Source organism: Quercus lobata, chromosome 4 (genome assembly GCF_001633185.2).
Source record: "Quercus lobata isolate SW786 chromosome 4, ValleyOak3.0 Primary Assembly, whole genome shotgun sequence".
Taxonomy (NCBI): domain Eukaryota; kingdom Viridiplantae; phylum Streptophyta; class Magnoliopsida; order Fagales; family Fagaceae; genus Quercus; species Quercus lobata.
In genome coordinates this window covers 88,596,504-88,617,339 of record NC_044907.1, presented here as the reverse complement: position 1 = coordinate 88,617,339, position 20,836 = coordinate 88,596,504, and the positions used below count along the sequence as shown (strand labels likewise).

At 34.8% G+C, this 20,836-nt stretch overlaps 1 protein-coding gene across 1 annotated transcript; it reads right to left on the bottom strand.

Annotated features, from left to right (window-relative positions):
- Positions 1-7,711: 7,711 nt before the first annotated feature.
- LOC115986085 (putative receptor-like protein kinase At3g47110) lies at positions 7,712-20,080 on the bottom strand. Its single transcript, XM_031108948.1, has 3 exons — positions 18,128-20,080; positions 8,654-8,825; positions 7,712-8,067 (listed from the first exon to the last, which is right to left on the bottom strand). Exons 1-3 carry the CDS (start codon positions 20,078-20,080, stop codon positions 7,712-7,714), a joined length of 2,481 nt encoding a protein of 826 aa, XP_030964808.1.
- Positions 20,081-20,836: the final 756 nt, after the last annotated feature.

The window sequence follows — 20,836 nt, the reverse complement described above, 5'->3', positions numbered from 1 at the left end:
CCACGGTAACCTCCAATATTGCTGAACACTCACCAACTCATCCCACATGTGACCCCTCTCAATATTCTCATTAGGGCCATAAACCCCTGAACATGCCCATATAAAACCATCCCCCACCCCTTACCACTTTACCGAAACTGAGAAAGTGCCAACCATAACCTCCAGCTTCTTCAAAACCCTTTTATCCCACATAAGCAAGATACCACCAGCAGTTCGATCAGCCTCCAAAACAGCCCAATCCACATATGGACAGCTCCACAAACTACAAACCAACTGTCTATTCATGCTAGCAATCTTTGTCTCTTGTAAACAAACAACATCGCACTTCCACTCCCGCAACAAATTCTTCACCACAAGACGTTTTTGAGGGTCATTTAAACCTCTAACATTCCACGAAATCATTCTTATCTTCATAAACACTAAACTAACCCCTGCTATTGACACCAACACAAGACCACCTTTTATCTCCTGTCATAATTCACCAAACATATTAAGTTTTGCAACTCTCTACGTCCCTTGTTTTTGGACTTAGCCACTTTTTTACTACCCATTTCTCTCCTGTGTAACACATTGGCTGCTTCCATCTCAGTTTCTAGCCTCTGTAAGAGAGCAATGCACAACTTCTCATGTTAGTCGTTGACAACCCAACCAATTTACTGAACACAGGAATTTTGTGCTTCACCCAGCTAGAAATATCTAACTTATTCTCAATACTCAATACCTCAGTGCCCTCCTCCAACTCTACCAACTTTGTTGACACATCCGGATCAATGATTTGTAGAGGTAAACAATCTGACACTTCAGTTTCACCAAACCCCACAGAAAAATCAACTGCATCCTCCACAAGTATGACCTCCCTAGGAAGACTTAAAAGTTCCTTACTAGAGAAAGTATTAACTTCCTGACCCGATACTCCAAAACCCATTAACCCAGCTCGCAAAAACTCCAGAAACTGATCGGGAAAAGAAGGTCCGATCAACCTCGGCACAAATTCGAGAGTTACCAGCCTCTTACCTTTAGAAATCGACCCACCCGACAGCTTATTATGTCCCAAAACACTATTCCGGTCAGAACTGAGCTTGAAACCCATTTTCAGAGGAATCTTGGTGCGCCCCAACACTTCCACCGGTGAAACCCAACGCTGATTAATTGGCATAACTCCCTCTGCCTTGGTCTGCGTCGCCCCTACCGGCGAAACCACATGCAATGGACTGACCGATAAACTCCTTTCATCTTCATCGTCTCTCAACAAAACCTCCGGCGTCGCTAACCCAGTTGTAAGGATCCTGGAACTCTCTTCAGTCTCATCGGGACTAAGTTTAGATGAGAGTGGGCCTAAAAAATCGTTGGAGCATTCTCCAGCCTCTAAACTGCATGGGCTTGTACCCAATGGGCTTAAGTTAGACACTGAATGGGTTACGGGCTGTTTTAGGCCCAACCCGAAACTCAGCTTCTCTATGACAGCCCGTGGCACCCATTTAAAGGAAGTTTTTCCTTCTTTATAATTATCCCAAAAAACCCGTCTCTTCCCATTCTTAGCCACCACCACTATTAATCCCTTCCCAGTCCATCGTGTATCCCTCAAATCACGCCCCTTCCCCTTTTCAGTTTTATTTGAATTCAAACCAAAAATTAATGGAGATCTGATTTGATTCTGTACCGGTAAATTCTCACCTACAATAATGCCCAAATTAATGCTCCTCCTTCTCCCTTCCCCTCCCCTCACGGCTGCTGTACCAGGCTAACCCACCGGACCAGCAACCACCTGCTTTCGAGATTGATTTAGCAGCACTGCCGTCGTTTCCTTCATCCTATTCTGCTGTTTCTCCCCCATCGCATCATTTATAATATTCTGTCCTACAGCCTTGGTTTTATGGAAAGGATGAATACCACCCTTTGCCTGCATTGGACCCTTCACTGTCTCAACAAAAGACTGAGATGGATTACGTTTCTGTGCCTGAGGAATAAACTTTACTTGGCCTGAACCACCAAAGGCATATTGGTTGGGTTCTAACATCTTCCTCAATTCTAAACCAAAAACCTTCCAACCATATTTTTCTTTCCCTTCTGGGATTATGACAGACCTCCGGAGCCCACCAGTTTTGAGTTCAGTCACTAGCAAAAACTGACCAAAAGAGTTTGATCCTCGTTGCAAGGTATATGCAGTATCTCCTTCCCTAAGCATGAAAAATTGTTTGGGATTCACCCCAATCACCATAAGTTCTATATTTTTCATCAACCATAATGCCGCGCTTTTGCCCATAAACACTGACTTCATGAAATATTTGCCCCGTTCAAAAATACGTAATGCAAAATAATTCCCTCCTTCCTCCACCACCAACTGAAAAAGCTTCGATTCAATGAAAAAACTACGTATCCCTCCCATACTGATGAGAATCAAAAAGAAATAGAAGAAACAATATCTGACTAATCTGAGGTAGCCGGGCCTCCGCTCATAACCTCACCCACACCTCAATTCTTGTAAACATTATCATCATCCTCAATTCTTTCTTATAACGTCTTGAGGTTTTCATATCCGTCAAATTACAAGAGGTCGAGCCTTGGTGCAATAGCAAGTGCGTTCCACCAAAAGCAACAGGTTGCAGGTTCTCGTTTGGGAATCAGCTCCGCCTAACAAATTTGGGGTAAGGCTTTCTACCATTACCTATCCTAGACCCTACAAAAGTGGGAGCTATATGCATTGGGTACGACTTTTTTTTTGGGTTTGTAAATTATAAATGTTAAATTCTAGTGCTTGGATTAGCATAAGAAGGGATTTCAACAATCCCCAAGGAACCTGAACACATCAATTCATATTATCAAAGTCCCAAGTATGGACTCCATCATCAACTGTTGTTGTAGAAATTGTACTTGTGAGAAAATGGGTGCTTCTACCGATGGATTATACATGCATTAGTGTGGGTATAGGAATGAGATGGGAGCTTGATGCATCTATTGTTGAATGCATACCAACAAATAAGTTCAACAAAGAAATGAAACACTTGGGTGAGTTAGGAATGGTCAAATATGATCCATAAGCACATGAAGATTTTGGAATGGGAAGCCTTCTCCCAACCTTGGTTGTAGAGACTAAATTCCTTTGATACATGTCAAGAATTAGCAGACCTGATTGTAGGTGGTCACCAAAGATGATAATACAAAAAAGGACCTGGGCAAGGCACTAACTTGGCTCTCTGCAAACGATTCTATCAATGTCCATGTGACTTGTTGGTGAAAAGGATAAGAACTTGAGATGTTGGTATAGGGATAATGAGATGTTTAATGGGTCTGGAATCTGGATGGTTGGATGTGCTGTTAGGATTCTTATATTGCAAATGCTGTTCTAAAAAAATGATAAACAATAGTGTTATTTTAGTGACTTTAATATCTAGTTTGGATGAGTTCTTCTATTCTGGAACTTGACACCTTTGCCTTGAACCCACCCCCAAACTTAATTAGGTTATGTCCTTATAGACCATATTGGAGTCCTTAATTGGGTCCAAATGGTTCAGAAACCATGTTTTTCTTGGCTATTTCTACCTGTGCACATAACTCAACCTGTGTCCCTATTGCATGGCTTCTAGTGGTTTCGTTTATGAGGAAGTCTCAATGTTTTTCTTTTCCCTGTTGCATGGCTTCTAGTGGTTTCATATATGAGGAAGTCTCAATGTTATTCTTTTGCTTTTCCTTTTCAATATCTAGGGGACACAAATTGTTTAATTTTACATTCTCCTAAGTTATGCCATATGGTTTATGATAAAGTATTTCGTACTCCTTTACACTACCTGTGTTTTTGAACTCATTAAGCATAATTTATTTTTTGTCCCTACTTTGGATTTCCTTTTTTGTTAAGTAATGTCAATTTAGTGAAAACAGAAAGCGTATGCAAGAAGTATACAGTAAAAAAAAAAAATGAAAAACACCAATGAAAAGTAGAAACAAAGAGGAGAGAAAGATACAATGTAGAAATTATTGGCAAATAAGGGAAGAATCCAAGAACTCCATCAAAGAATACACCTAGAAAGTATAGGATTTCAAACTTCATTCATAAAGGGTCTTCAAAAACATGAACTTGAAATTAGGCAAAGTTAACTCCTTTCCCTTAAATGTAGGTTGATTCTTCTCCATCCAAATGCATAACATAAGACAATCAGGAATGGAACCCCACACTTCCTTGAATCTATGGAATCCCTAGGCTCCTTTCCAAGGCTCCAACATAGCCATAATATAACTTGGCATGACCCAAGTGATCCAAACTAGGCAAAATAGACAAAAATGCCCACAGGTCACAAGCAATAGGACAATGTAACAGGAGATGACTCGCTAACCTACCATCAGATTTGCATAGGCAGCACCAGTTTGCCATGATAAAAGTCCTCTTTCGAAGATTATCCGTCACCTATATATTCCCAAGAGCCATCACCCAAACAAAGAATGCAACACTAGGTAGGGTTAGCATTTTCCGTATGCATTTCCAAGGAAATTGGATAGGATTTATAGCCTTTAACCTGTAATCCAGTCTTAGGTGATGGAAGCGGAACCCATCTATCAGGACCTGTAGGGGTTACCTTTGCTGTATATAGATCATCCAAAAAATTGGGTCGCAGAATCTAACTCTCAGTCTTGTGCTTTTAAGATGAAGACAGCTTTCCAATGCACCTGACCGTTGACCCATTCAAAATAGTCTGAATTCTGAAATCAACGCCTCTTTGTCTCCGTCAAACCTGAATAACTCAGGGTATCTATCCTGGAAAGTCCCATTGCTATCCCATGATACTTCCAAAACAAAACTTGGGAACCAACCCCACCTCAAAACGAGTGTACAATGACGACTTCTGTTCCAACCCATACCTACACAGCCATTTCCCAAGCAAAGCTTGGTTAAAAATCAGCAACTTTCAAATGCCCGCTACCCCTTGGATTGGATTGCACATAGTAGACCAATAAACCAAATGGAATTTATGCTCCCCATGAAGCCCACCCCACAGGAAGTCTGTATTTTTTTCCAGCTTGTTGGCTACACTAACAGGAATGGGGAAGAAGAACAAGGAATAGGAATAGGTAGGGAGACTTGAAAGCGTACTCTTGATTAAAGTTAGGCTAATAGGCTTCCTCTAGATTATTTCCTCTCATTTCGTTTACACTTGGTTTCACTCTTTCCTACAATGGGTGGAATATGAAATGATAGTAGAATGTATTAACTTTATATACTCTTATTATTCTCATATTATCATTTAGTACTTACAAATACATATTGAATAGATTAAAAAAAATGTCTTTTAGGCATTACTTATAAAAATAATAATAATAAATGTCTTATAGCGTCATATGCGGAATAAACTTCTACCCGGTACAGTTTTGACAACATTGATTAACAGGGAATTCTTAAATTAAATTCTGTGTAGAAAAAAAGGGCATACCGTGGATGCTCATATGAAAGGCCTAGCTTCTAACATGAAAAAATGGTGTACCTAGTGCACAAGACTCATTTTGTGGTCTAGGAGAGGTATTTGATAGGTAACCTTATCCCCAATTTCAAAAAGGTTAATTCCTAGACTCAAACTTATGATACATCGCTTGGTGTAGGACGAGTAAATGAAAAAGCAAAAACTTTGATACAAAGTTAATTTGCTTTTCTTTCTTTTTTTGGTCTTGTTCTCTTCCTTTGAGTCAGCAAACTTGACGTGTGTTTTATCATAGATTTCCATATACTGCACATAATTCATACCATTGCCTTTTCCTATGAATTATGCAGGCATAGAAGTAATAAAGAATTTGAAGTATAGATTGTCATGAGGAAAGAATTCAGTTCCTCCATTTCAACTCCCCCTCCCCCGAACCCCAAAACATTGTACAAGCGGAAATGTTTTCTCATTGTCAATATGAACTCTTAAATATTTAGTTGTAGATGATTAACACTGTAATGAACATTTTACAATGTTACCCATTTTTGCATGTGTGTATATATATATATATATATATATATAACTCATACCTATAATATGGTTGTGACTTAACCCTCCACCCTTATTTCTAAGGAAAGACGCCATTTGATCCAAAGATCATTGGTACTACATCCTTTTAATTATTTCATTACATTAATATCTTATGCGAAGCTAGATGTGACAATCGTTTTTCCTGGATTCTTGATTTATTTTTCCCCACTCAATATCAGGTATTTTCTAGGCTTTTGACCCCAACATAATTAAATTAGATGTGAACTCACCAATTTTTAACTTAATGCTTGCTCTTAAAAGTGCTTTGCTGTGGATTCGTGTTTTAAAAATTCATGGTTATTCTTGATGTAATCTATTATTTGTATTTATTTACATTCTTTCCCATCTTTGTAGCCTAATGGTGAGAGGCAATGCAAGTGTCTTGCAAAATACATTGGAAATGACATTAGAGGGCGCTTCCACAGTTTGGACTTAGTATCTGCTTTTGCTGGCATTCAAAGATTTCTAACTGGATTCAGTCAATGACCAATTTGATTTGTGCATAATCTTGTATTTCAGCCATCAACTAGGAAACAAGGAGAGGAGGAAAGAAATTCTGGAAGCTTTACCATTGATTTTCAGCTAAGTGTTTAAGGCTTTTTTTTTTTTTTTTTTTTTTTTTTTGTGGGGGGGGGTGGGGGGGGGGGGATTTTTTTGTTGAAACTCTATCGAGTGACCAAAAAACAGGAAAACATAAATTTTGTATCCTTGGGCATTGACTTGGGTGGTATAGAGGTAGGTAAATATGCTTTGTTTATTAGCAATGTGATATTATGTTTTAGTTTCTTGATCTTCTTGAGGCATTTTTATGTGAAGTACCATGTTGATGAACTACATTCTGGGAGAAATAAGATTCAGTTAAGCCTGTTGGACTTATGTTTGTGCTACTTTTCTATTGTCCAAGTAAAACCATCCATGTAGGAATGCAAGAGGATTAGATTGGGTTGTACCAACCAAATATATAATATGCTCTACGATTTCTCTAAATGATCATCCTAGTTATGAGGCCTTGGCTGGAGACAAAAAGAGATGGCCACTTACAAAGCTGGCTGCCAATGCAATATTTGTCCACTGTTACTGGTCATCCTGATTATTCATAATTTTAGTAAATTTTAAAACATTCCAAGCATATTCGATATTTTGAAGATTGTGTACAAAGTTTTTGACAATGGAAAATTTGGTTTTGGCCCTTGTGCATGTTTGAGATGTTGGTTGTTGATGCTAAGTGGATGATTGAAGAGGAATAAATAATTCCCTACTCTTATTTGCAAAGAAGGCCTCAGATAAAATATTGCAGGCAAGTTTTCATCTTACTTATTGATCTTAAATGATTTGTCTTTCTTTGACATTTTTGTCTCCTCCTTTATATTATTTCAGAATGAGATTGATCCTTAATTAATGTAATTCAAGCACTTCAATAATCCATAACTCCTTATGAACTTGATGTTGTGATGGATTTTAATAAGATGACAATTTCTGTTTAGTATTTTGATCATGAATGAGAAATGAAAATCCAATTTTACAATTAACTATGATAATCTACTCAAAATTAATAAAAAGGTCAACATAAAATCTCCATGCTTTTTTAATAGAAGTATTTGGGTACTGAATGAAATCAAAGTAAATGAATAGGACACAACTTAACATAGTCTTATAATGAACTCTAAATACCCCTTACTTGAGCTCTACTGGGTCTGTCCCTGCAGATCCCCAAACTAAGGAAAACACTTGTTAAGAATTGAGAGTAAGCACTTTTGCATGTCAGCATCAACATGCCTAGAGTCCTCAATATTATTAGTTTCTTCTACTTCAATTTCATTATCATTGTCATCTTTTTCTGTTGCCATCTTTACCCCAGTTGCAACTCCCAATTCAACTTCTCTTGGCAAAAGCATTGGGTCGACAACTTGAGCAAGTCTTTTTGGTAATGTCATCTTAACAAAATTATGGAGATTCAAACCATCTTTAAACATATCATTAGTGGGCATCTTTCCTGTAAACATTTCTAGCACAAGGACTCCATAGTTATATAAATCCCCCTCAGTCGATGCCTCACCACCCATGCCATACTCTACAACTCGTGGAATGGATGGAAATTAGGCAATTTCTATCTATAATGAAAAATATGGATAAAGGTTTACAAAATGCAAATTCAAAGAAAATGAAATGAATCTATATAGAAAAGTAATATGACATATGATATTACTTCCGCAATGGAAGGAAAATGTACGAAACTTTACCCCAAGGGGTCAAATTACTTTTTTCTTTTTCTTTTTTTGCATGTTAAATTTGATTGAAGTAAATGCATACAAAGAAGATACGAAGCTTAGCCAAAGGATCGAAATGTCCATCGCCAAATTAACTTAAGCATTTCTTAGAGTATGACTCTTATTTTTTTGCTATTAATTATTTTATTTTAAATTTTATGTAAAATTAATTATGTGCTTGTATGTACTCAAGTGAATATTTGTTATAAGAGACAGAAATAGTAAGCAAGAGAGAATGTTAATATGTTTATACTAATTTTACGAATATTAAAAAGCTTATATGCTCAAAAATACAAGTAGTTAATTCTTATCTTTTGATAAAGTGACAAAGAGAAAAGAAACATATTATAGTATTGTTTAGGATTTAAAACTAAATAAGAGAGGTTATACCTGGAGCAACATAGCTGATAGATCCTTTTAACCCAATTGTGCTAGTACACTTCTGGGAAGAATCATCAGTGCTTGTGAGGAGTCTTGCTAAACCAAAGTTGCTTACATGAGCAATCATCTCACTATCGAGAAGAATATTGCTTGGCTTTAAATCACAATGTATGATTTGTTGCTGACAATGATTGTACATATAATTTAATGCAGAAGCCATATCAATAGCAATAATTATTCTTTGAAGAAAGCTCAAATTTTTTGATTGATTTTCACAATCTGTTATTGAATGTAGCCACATATCTAAGCTCCCATTTGTCATGAATTCAAATACAAGAGTTTTAAATTCATTGCCATTATAATTGATACTAGAGTAACATGTTAAGATCTTCACAAGATTTCGGTGCTGAATATTTCTTAAGACATTGCATTCCACCATAAAACTCTTGGTAGCTCCTTTAGTTTGTCAGTTTAGGATTTTTACTGCAACTAACATTTCTTCTTGATTAAGAACTCCTTTGTAAACTGATCCAAAACTACCAGATCTAATCAAATTGTTGAGAGAAAATCCATTAGTTGCTCGATGAAGCACTTTGTAGGAAATTGTTGGAAGGAGATCCGTCTTTGAGACTATAGAAGATGGTTTCGTTTTATATTGTTGCAAACTTAGGCAGTTTCCAATACTTGGAGGTATGCTTCCTTCTAAATGGTTTTGACAAAGGTTGAATCCAACCAATTGAGTGATGTTACTGATGGAGCTTGGAATTTTCCCTAACAATTTGTTCCCTGATAAATATCATCCCTGCATCTTCAAAAATTTCACAAAACAAGTAGGTATCACACCTGTGAAAAAAATTTCCCCCATGCCCAAGCTAATTAAGTTGATAAGATTTTGCAATGCTGCAGGAATCAAGCCAGATATTTGATTGCCTCCTAAATACAATAAATGAAGTTGTGTTGACAAGTTGCCAATAGAATTGGGCAAAACACCTTCAAACTGGTTTATTGCAAATGTCAATGATTCCATTTTGCTACAGTTTGTTAAAGACATTAAGAAGTTCAAATCCCTTCCTAATTTATTCTTACTTAGATGTAGCAATTTAAGATCTAGTAGAAATCCCAAATTAGTTGGAACTTGAAAGTTCACTTGGTGTTTAAAACATTGGTGAATGTTTAGACCCCCAATTTTAAATTAACCAACACAAGCTTATACTCAAACAATAGATGTGCGGAATGATAAGTATAAGCAATACCCAAATAAGTAAACAACTCTAAACCATAATTAATCACAACATAGCAGCAATTAAAAGTCAAGAGTAAGGGTTAGAGAGATGCAAACACAAAGATAACACTGGCACGTGTTATCAAAGAGGAAACCGAAGAACTTGGCGAAAAATCTTTCCGCCACCCTCCAAGTGGTGAAATGATCCACTAAAGAATAAAGTTTGGATACACGAATAGCAATAGACCCTTCAAGCTTAATCTACCCAATGTACCTAAGCCTTCCAAGCTTCTTGCTCCAACAAGGATAAGCCTAATCGTGTCTTCTTTAACTTTCTGGATTCCGCAATAAGCCCATTGCATCAACCAAATAAATTGGTCATCTCTGAACTGCTTCCCAAGCACCAAATAACCTCCTCATAGATATGGGTATGGTGAGATAAGGATTTGGTTAATGAACCTCTCAATGGTATGTCAATAGAGAGGGTGAGAGTAGAGGAATTTGGAGAATCAAATTTCTAAAATTGTGGATGAGTCAGTCTTAGTTTTCTCTGGGGTTTCTCTCTCAAAATTCTCTCTAGAAGCTCTCTACATTTTGTGGATATAAGGGTATTTATAGTAGGGTATGAGAAGGAATGTGAAAAGTCATTTTTCAGCAAAACAGGGTGTTTTGGCAACTGACTCGTGACTGGGACTAGTAGCGAGTTTCAATCGTGAAATAACTGACTGGTCAGATTGTACTTTTTGTCCTATAGTGCTCTAACTGTCATGACCCTTTAGCTTCCTGCATGCTTTAAACGTGTGGCATTTTGGCGAGTCATCAGTTGTGAGCCACTAGTAAGATCTAGTCACGAGAATGCTTCTTGAATGCACACACTTTTATTCTTCACACTCTCTCACACACAACCCTTACATGATTCCCACATAAATCTAGGGTATCTAATTGCTGAATTACAAGCAAATTTGGCATGGAATAAACAAATGGTTGAATAAATTCAATCTTACAAAATTGATCCCATAAAGTTTTTTTCGGGTGTGTCAATTTTTTGAAGCTTAGATGCATTGCATAATGAACCAGGGATTGGCCCATAGAATTTATTATCACCAAGTGTAAATACTTTGAGATTAGGGAGAGTGAGGCCTATGTTTGCTGGAAGAGCCCCACTAAGTTGGTTGACTTCAAATCCTAATGCGCTGATAGATGATAAATTGTAAAGAGAGGAAGGGACCATACCGTTCAGTTTATTGACTCCAACTGCAAAAAAAGATAAGCTTTTCAAAAGGCCTATGCTCTCTGGAATACTTCCCTCTAAATTATTATAGGATGCCGAAATTTTTTTTGAGAAACGAAAGATTTCCCAAGAAAGGTGGGATTCCTCCTGTCAAATTGTTTGTAGCAACCCGAAAATAAAGAAGCTTTGACAAAGAGCCAAGCTCCCTAGGGATTGTCCCAATAAGTTTGTTCCACGCTATGGTCATCACCCTAAGTTTGGTGCAATTGGCCAAGCTGGCTGGAATTTCTCCTCCCAACGAATTATGGCCTTGTAGTTCCAAAGCTGTGATTCTTTGATGGCAGCGGCCACATGTAACTCCATACCAGTTACAAAACTGGATAGAATCATTCCATGAGCTCAAGATTCCATATGGGTCATCAACAATGGATTCTTTAAATTTGAGCAAAGCCAAACGATCAGTCTCATTTGTTAGAGTGGTAGAAGTAGCAGGTTGCAAGCATAGAAGGGTTACAGTAAAGAGTAGAATGATATGAAGGAATGTAGAGCATAATGCAGGAAAATAGGGGTTGTGAAGCTTCATTGGTTTGAACAGGCAGGAAACTAGTGAAATTTTAGTGCAAGGTAGAGGTGATACACAAGTTTGTATTATATATAGGCTCTCTTAGTTATTACATAAAAAAAATCATTTGCTTAATATGTTTTTTTTTTTTTAAAAGAGGGTTTCAACTTATGGAGTCCACTCTATATGATAACTCTTTATCATTAAACCAAGACACCAACAGTTTTTGGTATAAGCAGGGATTGAACCCTAAATCTCTTATTCAATCATCAAAGACTTTATCAATTGAGCTAACTGAAACCCACTAATATTAATAAATTGATAAAAAAAACAAATGAAATGCGAAAGCAGTCCAGTTAAAAAATAATAATAATAAATAAATAAAAAGTGAAAGGGAACAAACCTCAGTTAACGTGCATAGGCCGTGGAGCAAAGAAATCAACAGGTTCATGAAATTGGTCATTTGCCATTGGTTGTTTCTCTCTTTTTATTCAATTGGGGGTTGTAATGAAAGCATTATTGGTTGGACTAGCATGAAGCTGGTGAAATAATAGTGCGAAGCAGAGCGAGACACAGAAATTTGTACTCTTAAATCTTAAATAACTCTATAAGTACAGGCTCGGTTAAGTTTGGGTCATTAGGTGCTTGCACTGTCGAAGTACCTTAGTACTATTTTATCAAATGCCTCCAAAAATGAAAAATACGTTGTATCTTCGAATTTGATAAAATTTTCTATACAGTTTTAATAAATTGATAGCGTTAAAAGACGCCGGGTCAACTTAAATTAGTCAAAAGTTGCTGTTAAGTGTCCAATTTTTTTCTTCAAATATTTTTAATTAAAAATATCCAATTAATTATTAAAAATTATTTTCAATGATTTAAAAAAAAAAACTTTTAACGGAAATTGATGGAGAGGCCTTAATTGAATAAAATTGAAACTTAAAGGACTTAATTGAACAAAAACAAAGTCAAAAAACTAAAATAAATTGTGGTCAAATTTAGAGGATGCATCTTGCATTTTTGTCTAAAATTTTACAAAAAGAGATGAAAGTTGAAATATAAATTCCAATTTTGATTTTGGTGTTGAGAGAGAAAGAGAGAGGGAGATATATGATCTTTTTGAGCAGCTCCAAGCTCCATATGAGATCTTATTTCAAATCGCAAGTCTCTAATAGTTTTTCAAATCCGTTGAGTTAAAATTCTTTGAGATTTATGATATTGCGGATCAAATAAATACAAGTGTACAACACTCCTCTGTTTCAGTTTGGGTCTCACCCTTGTAGATGTTATTAGTACCTTTATACTATTTGTCAAATAAGTCCAAAAAAGTAAAATAGATGATATTTTCATTTGATAAAAATTTTAGAAAAATTATTAGTTTACGTCGTATATATTAACTAAACAAAAGTGTATAATATAATACATATTTTTTACGAATATGTACAATATTGTACACTTCTTGTTTATATATTGTAAATCTTACATTTACCAAAAAAAAAAAAAAAATCTTACATTGATTGTACAATGTAAACCTATGAATGTAATAATACCATTTTCATTTTAATTGAATAACCATTCAACAGTTAAATATATATATATATATATATATATATATTTTTTTTTTTCACTTTTTCTAATTAGTCATCTATATTCTGTGTGCAACTATATCAAATCAACTTCAATATCTAATTCAATTAAATATTATTTGTTTATTCATTCCCATCATCTCCTTCCTTCCTTCTTTGTTGATTCCTCTCTCAGTTAGCCCACTTCCATATTTACAAAGAAAGGACTCCAAGCTGACGTTTAGTTTAATTAATTAATTTACCATAACGTTACTGTATGTCCCCGTCCCAAACTAAAGGCATAAAATTTACTCTACTCTTTTTTTAAAAAAAATTAAAAAAAAGGCATTTAAAGTTTTTTTACTAGTGACTTGAAAAATGCTTATCTTTCCTTTTTTTTTTTTTTTTTTTCTTATTGTATAAGTTAATTATGAAAATAATTTTTCTAAAATTTTTTTTGTAATTTTTTTTTTTGATGGGGTTAAAATAAATTGTGAAAACAAAAGGGTAAAACAAGTAAACTATTTCTGAAATTTGAAAACTAACTAACGTGGTCCTTTTAACGGACGTAACTCATTCAATGACAATGACTCACTCGATCGCATCTCTTATCTCTCGCCCAAACTCAGGAAGGATAGTTATATACATTTTGATTTTACCCCCCAAAAAACATTTGAAAAAAAAAAAAAAAAAAAAAAAAAAAAAAACGCAGGTCTTATGTCTTCAAAAGCAAAATAACGAGGCGGTTAAGTGGGAGGTTCCACATTCGGGTGGGTCAAAATCAATGTGGATGGAGCTATTTCCAATGATGGGTGTCCATCTAGTGTTGGGGTTATAATTAGAGACAGTAAAGGAGAAACAGTGGCAGCCCTCTGTGAAGTCCTTCAAGGTCAATATTCAAGCTTGGAAACTGAAATCGTGGCTCTAGAAAAAGGAATCCTTTTGGCTAAGCAGGGGCGGAGCCACGTTGCCCCTTAGGGGGGCCGTGACGCCTGCCAAAAAAAAAAAAAAAAAAAAAGGTCCACCAGCCTATATAGAAATTTTAATTGGGCCCCTTCAATGATGTACATCCAGTCCCCCCCTCCCATTTTTGTTCAATTCACTCCTAGGCCCCAGTATGCTCTAGTTTCAATTGTAGGCCTCTTTTATCTTCTAATAAAACAAAACATGGCCCCCTTATATTTAAATACCCAAAGGCACTACCCAACAAAATAACATTTTATCACCCATTCTCAATCTCAAAATCAAAACCCTTTCTTTTGCTATTCTTTTTAGAGAGGTGCTACGTTTACAAAAATTTTATTGTATTTTTACAAATCATAAGTGGTTAGTTGTTATTAGTTTAAATTTGAACCTAACACTAAGATTACTTTTTTACTCCAACAATAACAACCAGTAACAGCCTGTCACTTAAGATTTGTTATAAAAATGTTGTGAAAATATTGTAGACATATCATTTCTCTTCTTTTTATTCTATTCGTATCTTCTGTGTACACGCCACTGCCCACTCCATTGGTACCAGCAGCCCCCAAACAAAAGAAAACCTCAGCTTAGCCCTCCTTTCAAACTCAGTCCTCAAGATCCCAAAAAAAAAAAAAAAAAGACCTGACCATTATTTTCTTTCTTCTTGCTTTCTTAAAATAAATCATTCAAAGGGCGAGTTTTCAGTTTTCTTTTCTTTCTTCAGCACTACACCTTCATCTCTTTTTTTAGTGTTTTTTTTTCTTCTTCTCAACTATATACGCTTACTTAAATATTTACATGCACTTTAATTTTTCATAGATTTTTAGAGAAATATATGATTGAAGGCATGGGGAGGTATGAATAACATCCATATAATTAATAATAGGAATGATGATAGGTTGACTGTTTAAATTACAGTGGAAATTTTGTTTTTTTCTTAAGTACGAATAACATCCATATAATTAAGTAAAAATTTTAATTAAGATTTTATTTTTAAAGTTCTTTTCAGGCTAATTTTTTAGTCATATTCTTAAAGCTTAAAGAATTATGAACAAACGAAAAACAATTGATGCATTATTTAAGAAAAAAGATGTTAGCAATTCAGAATTTAGGACACCTATGGTTGTAGAAACAAATGTGACTGTAGAAATAAATGTTGATACTTCAATGCCTAATGAACACCCTTCCAAATGTTCAAGAATTCAATCTGAAGAGATAGATTGTGATCCAAGATCACGTAAACAAATATGTGAATTTCCTATCAAAAAACAAGATGAATCCGACGAGCTTATTTCAAAGAAGGTCCATATCAACCTAAAAATATAGACTGTCCATATAACAATAATAATCGTTGTCGTCGAAAATCGGCCCCCCCATGTAAAAAATCTTGACTACGCCCCTGTGGCTAAGGAAATGGTGCTCACACAGGTAATTTGCGAATCTGATGCTCTTACAATGGTCCAAGATATTCAGTCAAAAGAATCAAATGGCAGCCTAGGCCACTTATATCAGGGCATTGGAGACATCCTTAAGTCATTTAGGAGCTGGAAGATTTGTCATCATAGAAGAGAGCACAACAGAGTGGCCCATGAGCTTGCTCATTATGCTAGATATAGTGAATCAAATCAGGTGTGGAAGGGGTGTACTCCTCCAATGGTCAGACACCTAATCCAAATGGAATGTATCTAGTCTGTTGTATGATCTTGTCCTCTGTTTGTTGCTGTTTTCTTGTATCAATGAAGATTCTAATTTTCCCCATCAAAATAATAATAATGATAATAATAATAATAGTACTATTTTATCAAATGCCTCCAAAAATGTAAAATACGTTGTATCTTCGAATTTGATAAAATTTTCTATACAGTTTTAATAAATTGATTGCGTTAAAAGACCCCGGGTCAACTTAAATTAGTCAAAAGTTGCTGTTAAGTGTCCAATTTTTTTCTTCAAATATTTTTAATTAAAAAAAATCCAATTAATTATTAAAAATTATTTTCAATGATTTAAAAAAAAAAAAAAAAAACTTTTAACGGAAATTGATGGAGAGACCTTACTTGAATAAAATTGAAACTTAAAGGACTTAATTGAATGAAAACAAAGTAAAAGAACTAAAATAAATTGTGGTTAAATTTAGAGGATGCATCTTGCATTTTTGTCTAAAATTTTACAAAAAGAGATGAAAGTTGAAATCTAAATTCTAATTTTGATTTTGGTGTTGAGAGAGAGAGAGAGAGAGAGAGAGAGAGAGAGATATGATCTTTTTTAGCCGCTCCAAGCTCCATATGAGACCTTATTTCAAATCACAAGTCTCTAATAGTTTTTCAAATCCGTTGAGTTAAAATTCTTTGAGATTTATGATATCGCGGATCAAATAAATACAAGTGTACAACACTCCTCTGTTTCAGTTTGGGTCTCACCCTTGTAGATGTTATTAGTACCTTTATACTATTTGTCAAATAAGTCCAAAAAAGTAAAATAGATGGTATTTTCATTTGATAAAATTTTAGAAAAATTATTAGTTTACATCGTATATATTAACTAAACAAAAGGGATAATATAATACATTTTTTACGAATATGTACAATATTGTACACTTCTTGTTTATATATTGTAAATCTTACATTTACAATATATATATATATATATATATATATATATATATTCTTACATTGATTGAACAATGTAAACCTATGAATATAATAATACCATTTTCATTTTAATTGAATAACCATTCAACAGTTAAATTTTTTTTTTTTTTTTCACTTTTTCTAATTTAGTCATCTATATTCTGTGTGCACCTACGTCAATTCAACTTCAATACTACATATCTAATTCAATTAAATATTATTTGTTTATTCATTCCCATCATCTCCTTCCTTCCTTCCTTCCTTCTTTGTTGATTCCATTCTCAGTTAGCCCACTTCCAGTACCATATTTACAAAGAAAGGACTCCAAGCTGACGTTTAGCTTAATTAATTAATTTACCATAACGTTACTGTATGTCCCCATCCCAAACTAAAGGCATAAAATTTTATCTGCCCTTTTTAAAAAAAAAAAAAATTTAAAAAGGCATTCAAAGTTTTTTACTAGTGACTTGAAAAATGCTTGTCTTTCCTTTTTCTTTTTCTTATTGTATAAGCTAATTATGAAAATAATTTTCTAAAATATTTTCAGTAATTTTTTTCTTCTTTTTTTTTTTTTTTTGATGGGGTTAAAATAAATTGTAAAAACAAAAGGATAAAATAAGTAAACTACTTCTGAAATTTGAAAACTAACTAACGTGGTCCTTTTAACGGACGTTACTCATTCAATGACAATGACTCACTCGATCGCATCTCTTATCTCTCGCCCAAAAAACATATTAAAAAAAAAAAAAAAAAAAAAAAAAAAAAAAAAAAAGGAAGGCAGGTAAGGTTAATAAACTGAAGAGGGAGGTTCACAAAGAAAAAGACAGCAAGAAACGAAACGAGAATTGCAGTGAAGAAGAAGGTGAGATCAAAAACAGACAAAATAATTCATTCAGCCAACTCAAATCTCAACCGGTGGCGACTCTACGCTCCATGAGCTCAACATTCACATGAAGGTGTGTGGAGCACAATGCAGGAAAATTAGGGTTTTTAATCTTCATTGGTTTGGACAAGCAGGAAGCCGGTGAACTATTAGTGCGAGGCCAAGCTGGATAAAGAAGTTTGTAATATGTCTCTTTTCTTTTCAGTTATGGTGTGAACATATATAAATTTTCCTCACCTCTTTAATTTCAACGCTCCTCTATTTGTCAAATAAATACAGGTGTACAACACTCCTCTGTTGCAGTTTGGGCCTCACCCTTGTAGATGTTATTAGTACCTTATTAATATTATTAGATGTTATTGTACAAATTTTCAAAAAGTGTACAATGATGTAATTATCATTGTTTTGATAAGTTATGTAAAAAGTTTACCACACAAACAATTGTGATTATTGTTCTAGATGCAAGAGGCTTTCTTGATTTTGTAACTTTGGGGCATTTTGGTAGTTGTAATTGTGGAATACCCCCACAAAGCTTATTGTTTCCAATAAGTGATGTTGCATCTATGTTTTTGAAAACTCCAACAATTGGTAGTGGGCCCTCAATATCATTGAACAAAATGTTCAAGTATTTTAAAAATAAAAGTTTCTCTAGACCCTTTGGAATAAATCCAGATAAGTTGTTTCGTGAAACATCCAAAAGTTCAAGGCCTTTCAAATAAGCCATTGATGAAGGTATGATTCCTTCAAATGAATTCCCTTGCAAGTGAAGCTCTTCTAAATTCAATATATTTCCAATTGTTATGGGAATTTCACCAGACAAGTTGTTTTCAGAGATATCTAGAGAATAAATATTTTTCAAATTGCCCACTTCAACAGGTAATTCACCACTAAATGAGTTGCAGGATAAATTGAGTAATAGTGACAAAGAGAAAAGAGAAAAAACCTGCAGAGATATGACTCCACCGAGGTAATTTTTTGAAACATCCAATTTCTGCAAACTTTGGCAATTACCAATAGTTGGAGGTATGCTTCCTTCTAAATTGTTTTGGGACAAGTACAATTCAACCAATTGAGTGAGGTTACCAATGGAGCTTGGGATTTGCCCTGACAATTTGTTCCCCGATAAATACAATCCTTGCATCTTCTGAAACTTTCCAAAATAAGTAGGTATTACACCTATGAAAAGATTCTCATCCATGATCAATTTAGTTAAGTTGATAAGATTCTGTAACGCTGCAGGAATCATTCCAGATATTTGGTTGCTTCCAAATTCCAATCTATTAAGTTGTGTTGACAAGTTGCCAATAGAATTGGGCAAAACACCTTCAAATTGGTTACCTTGAAATGTCAGCGATTCCATTTTGCTACAGTTTCCTAAAGACGCTAAGAAGTCCAAATCCCTTCCTAAATTATTATAACTTAGACGTAGGTGTTCAAGATCTAGTAGATATCCCAGATTAGTTGGAACTGATCCCACAAAGTTGTTTCCACCTAGGTCAAGTATTTGAAGCTTAGATGCATTGGATAAGGAACTAGGGATTGGCCCAAAGAATTCATTCTGACCAATAAAAAATAGTTTGAGATTATGGAGAGTGAGGCCTATGTTTGCTGGAAGAGCGCCACTGAGTTGGTTGAAGACAAAGTCTATAGTACTAATAAATGATAAATTGTAGAGAGAGGAAGGGACCATACCGTTCAGTTTATTGACTGCAACTCCGAAAAATGATAAGCTTTTCAAATGGCCTATACTCCCTGGAATATTTCCCTCTAAGTTATTATAGGCTACTGAAAAATTTACGAGCAACGAAAGATTTCCCAAGGAAGGTGGGATTCCTCCTGTCAACGTGTTTCTTGCAACCACAAAAGCCAAAAGCTTAGTCATAGAGCCAAGCTCCATCGGTATTTTCCCAATAAGTTTGTTGGACGCTAAGGCCATTACCCTGAGTTCGGAGCAGTTGGTCAAGCTGGTTGGAATTTCTCCTCCCAGTGTGTTATTTGAAAGATAGAGATGTTGCAGTCGAAACAAATGACCAGCTTCCTTTGGAATTTCACCATAAATGACGTTGTTTTGGAGGTTGATGGCCCTAAGAAATGTGAGGTTTCCAATGTAAGGTGTAATGGTTCCATGCAAGTTATGACCTTCAAGTACCAAGGTTGTGACTCTTCCATGACGGCGGCCGCATGTTACTCCATACCAGTTACAAAAATGGATAGAATCATTCCATGAGCTCAAGATTCCATATGGGTCATCAGCAATGGATTCTTTAAATTTAAGCAAGACCAAATGATCAGTCTCATTTGTTGGAGTGGCAAAAAAAGTGGCAGGTTGCAAGCATAGAAGGTTATAGTAAAGAGTAGAATCATATGAACATGTGTAGAGCATGATGCAGGAAAATTGGGGTTGTGAAGCTTCATTGGTTTGGACAAGCAGGAAACTGGTGAAATATCAGTGAGGTAGAGCAAGATACACAAGTTTGTATTATATATGCTAATTTGTCAAATACCTCCAAAAATGTAAAATAAGTGGTAATTTCGTTTGATAAATTTTTATAGGCTTCAGTATCAATAAATTGATAGCGTGCATGCCTCCAAGAGAGACCCACTGCCTTTGGACAAAGACCCCGGGGTCAATTTCGTCAAAAGTTGCCGTTAAGTGTCCAATTTTTTTGTTTCTTCAAAATTTTTTAATTAAAGAAATCTAATTAATTATTAAAAAGTACCAGAAATTGAAAATCAAGTCATTATTAAATGTGATCATTAATAATGATTTGACGCAATTATAGCAAATATTTTAGTGATACAACTTAGAATTTTTTTTAAAATTATTTAAATCCTATCATATCTATAAAGAAAGGCAATAATTATTAATGGTAATTGTGTTTTGTTAAAAATAAAATAAAAAAGACCTGACGAATTTTAAGCCTTAATTCTAGGAGTTTTATAGACTTACATTTAGTTTTTATCTTTTAAATATAAAAATCAATACAAATTTAGATAGTGTCATAAAATAGACATGAGAAAAAAATGAAAAAAAAAAAAATTATGACAAGGACAACCCTTTTTTTTTTTTTATATACAAAATAGAATTTCTCCTCTAGCCTAATCTAAATGTATATGTGTGTGAAGTTCTCTCCTGGAA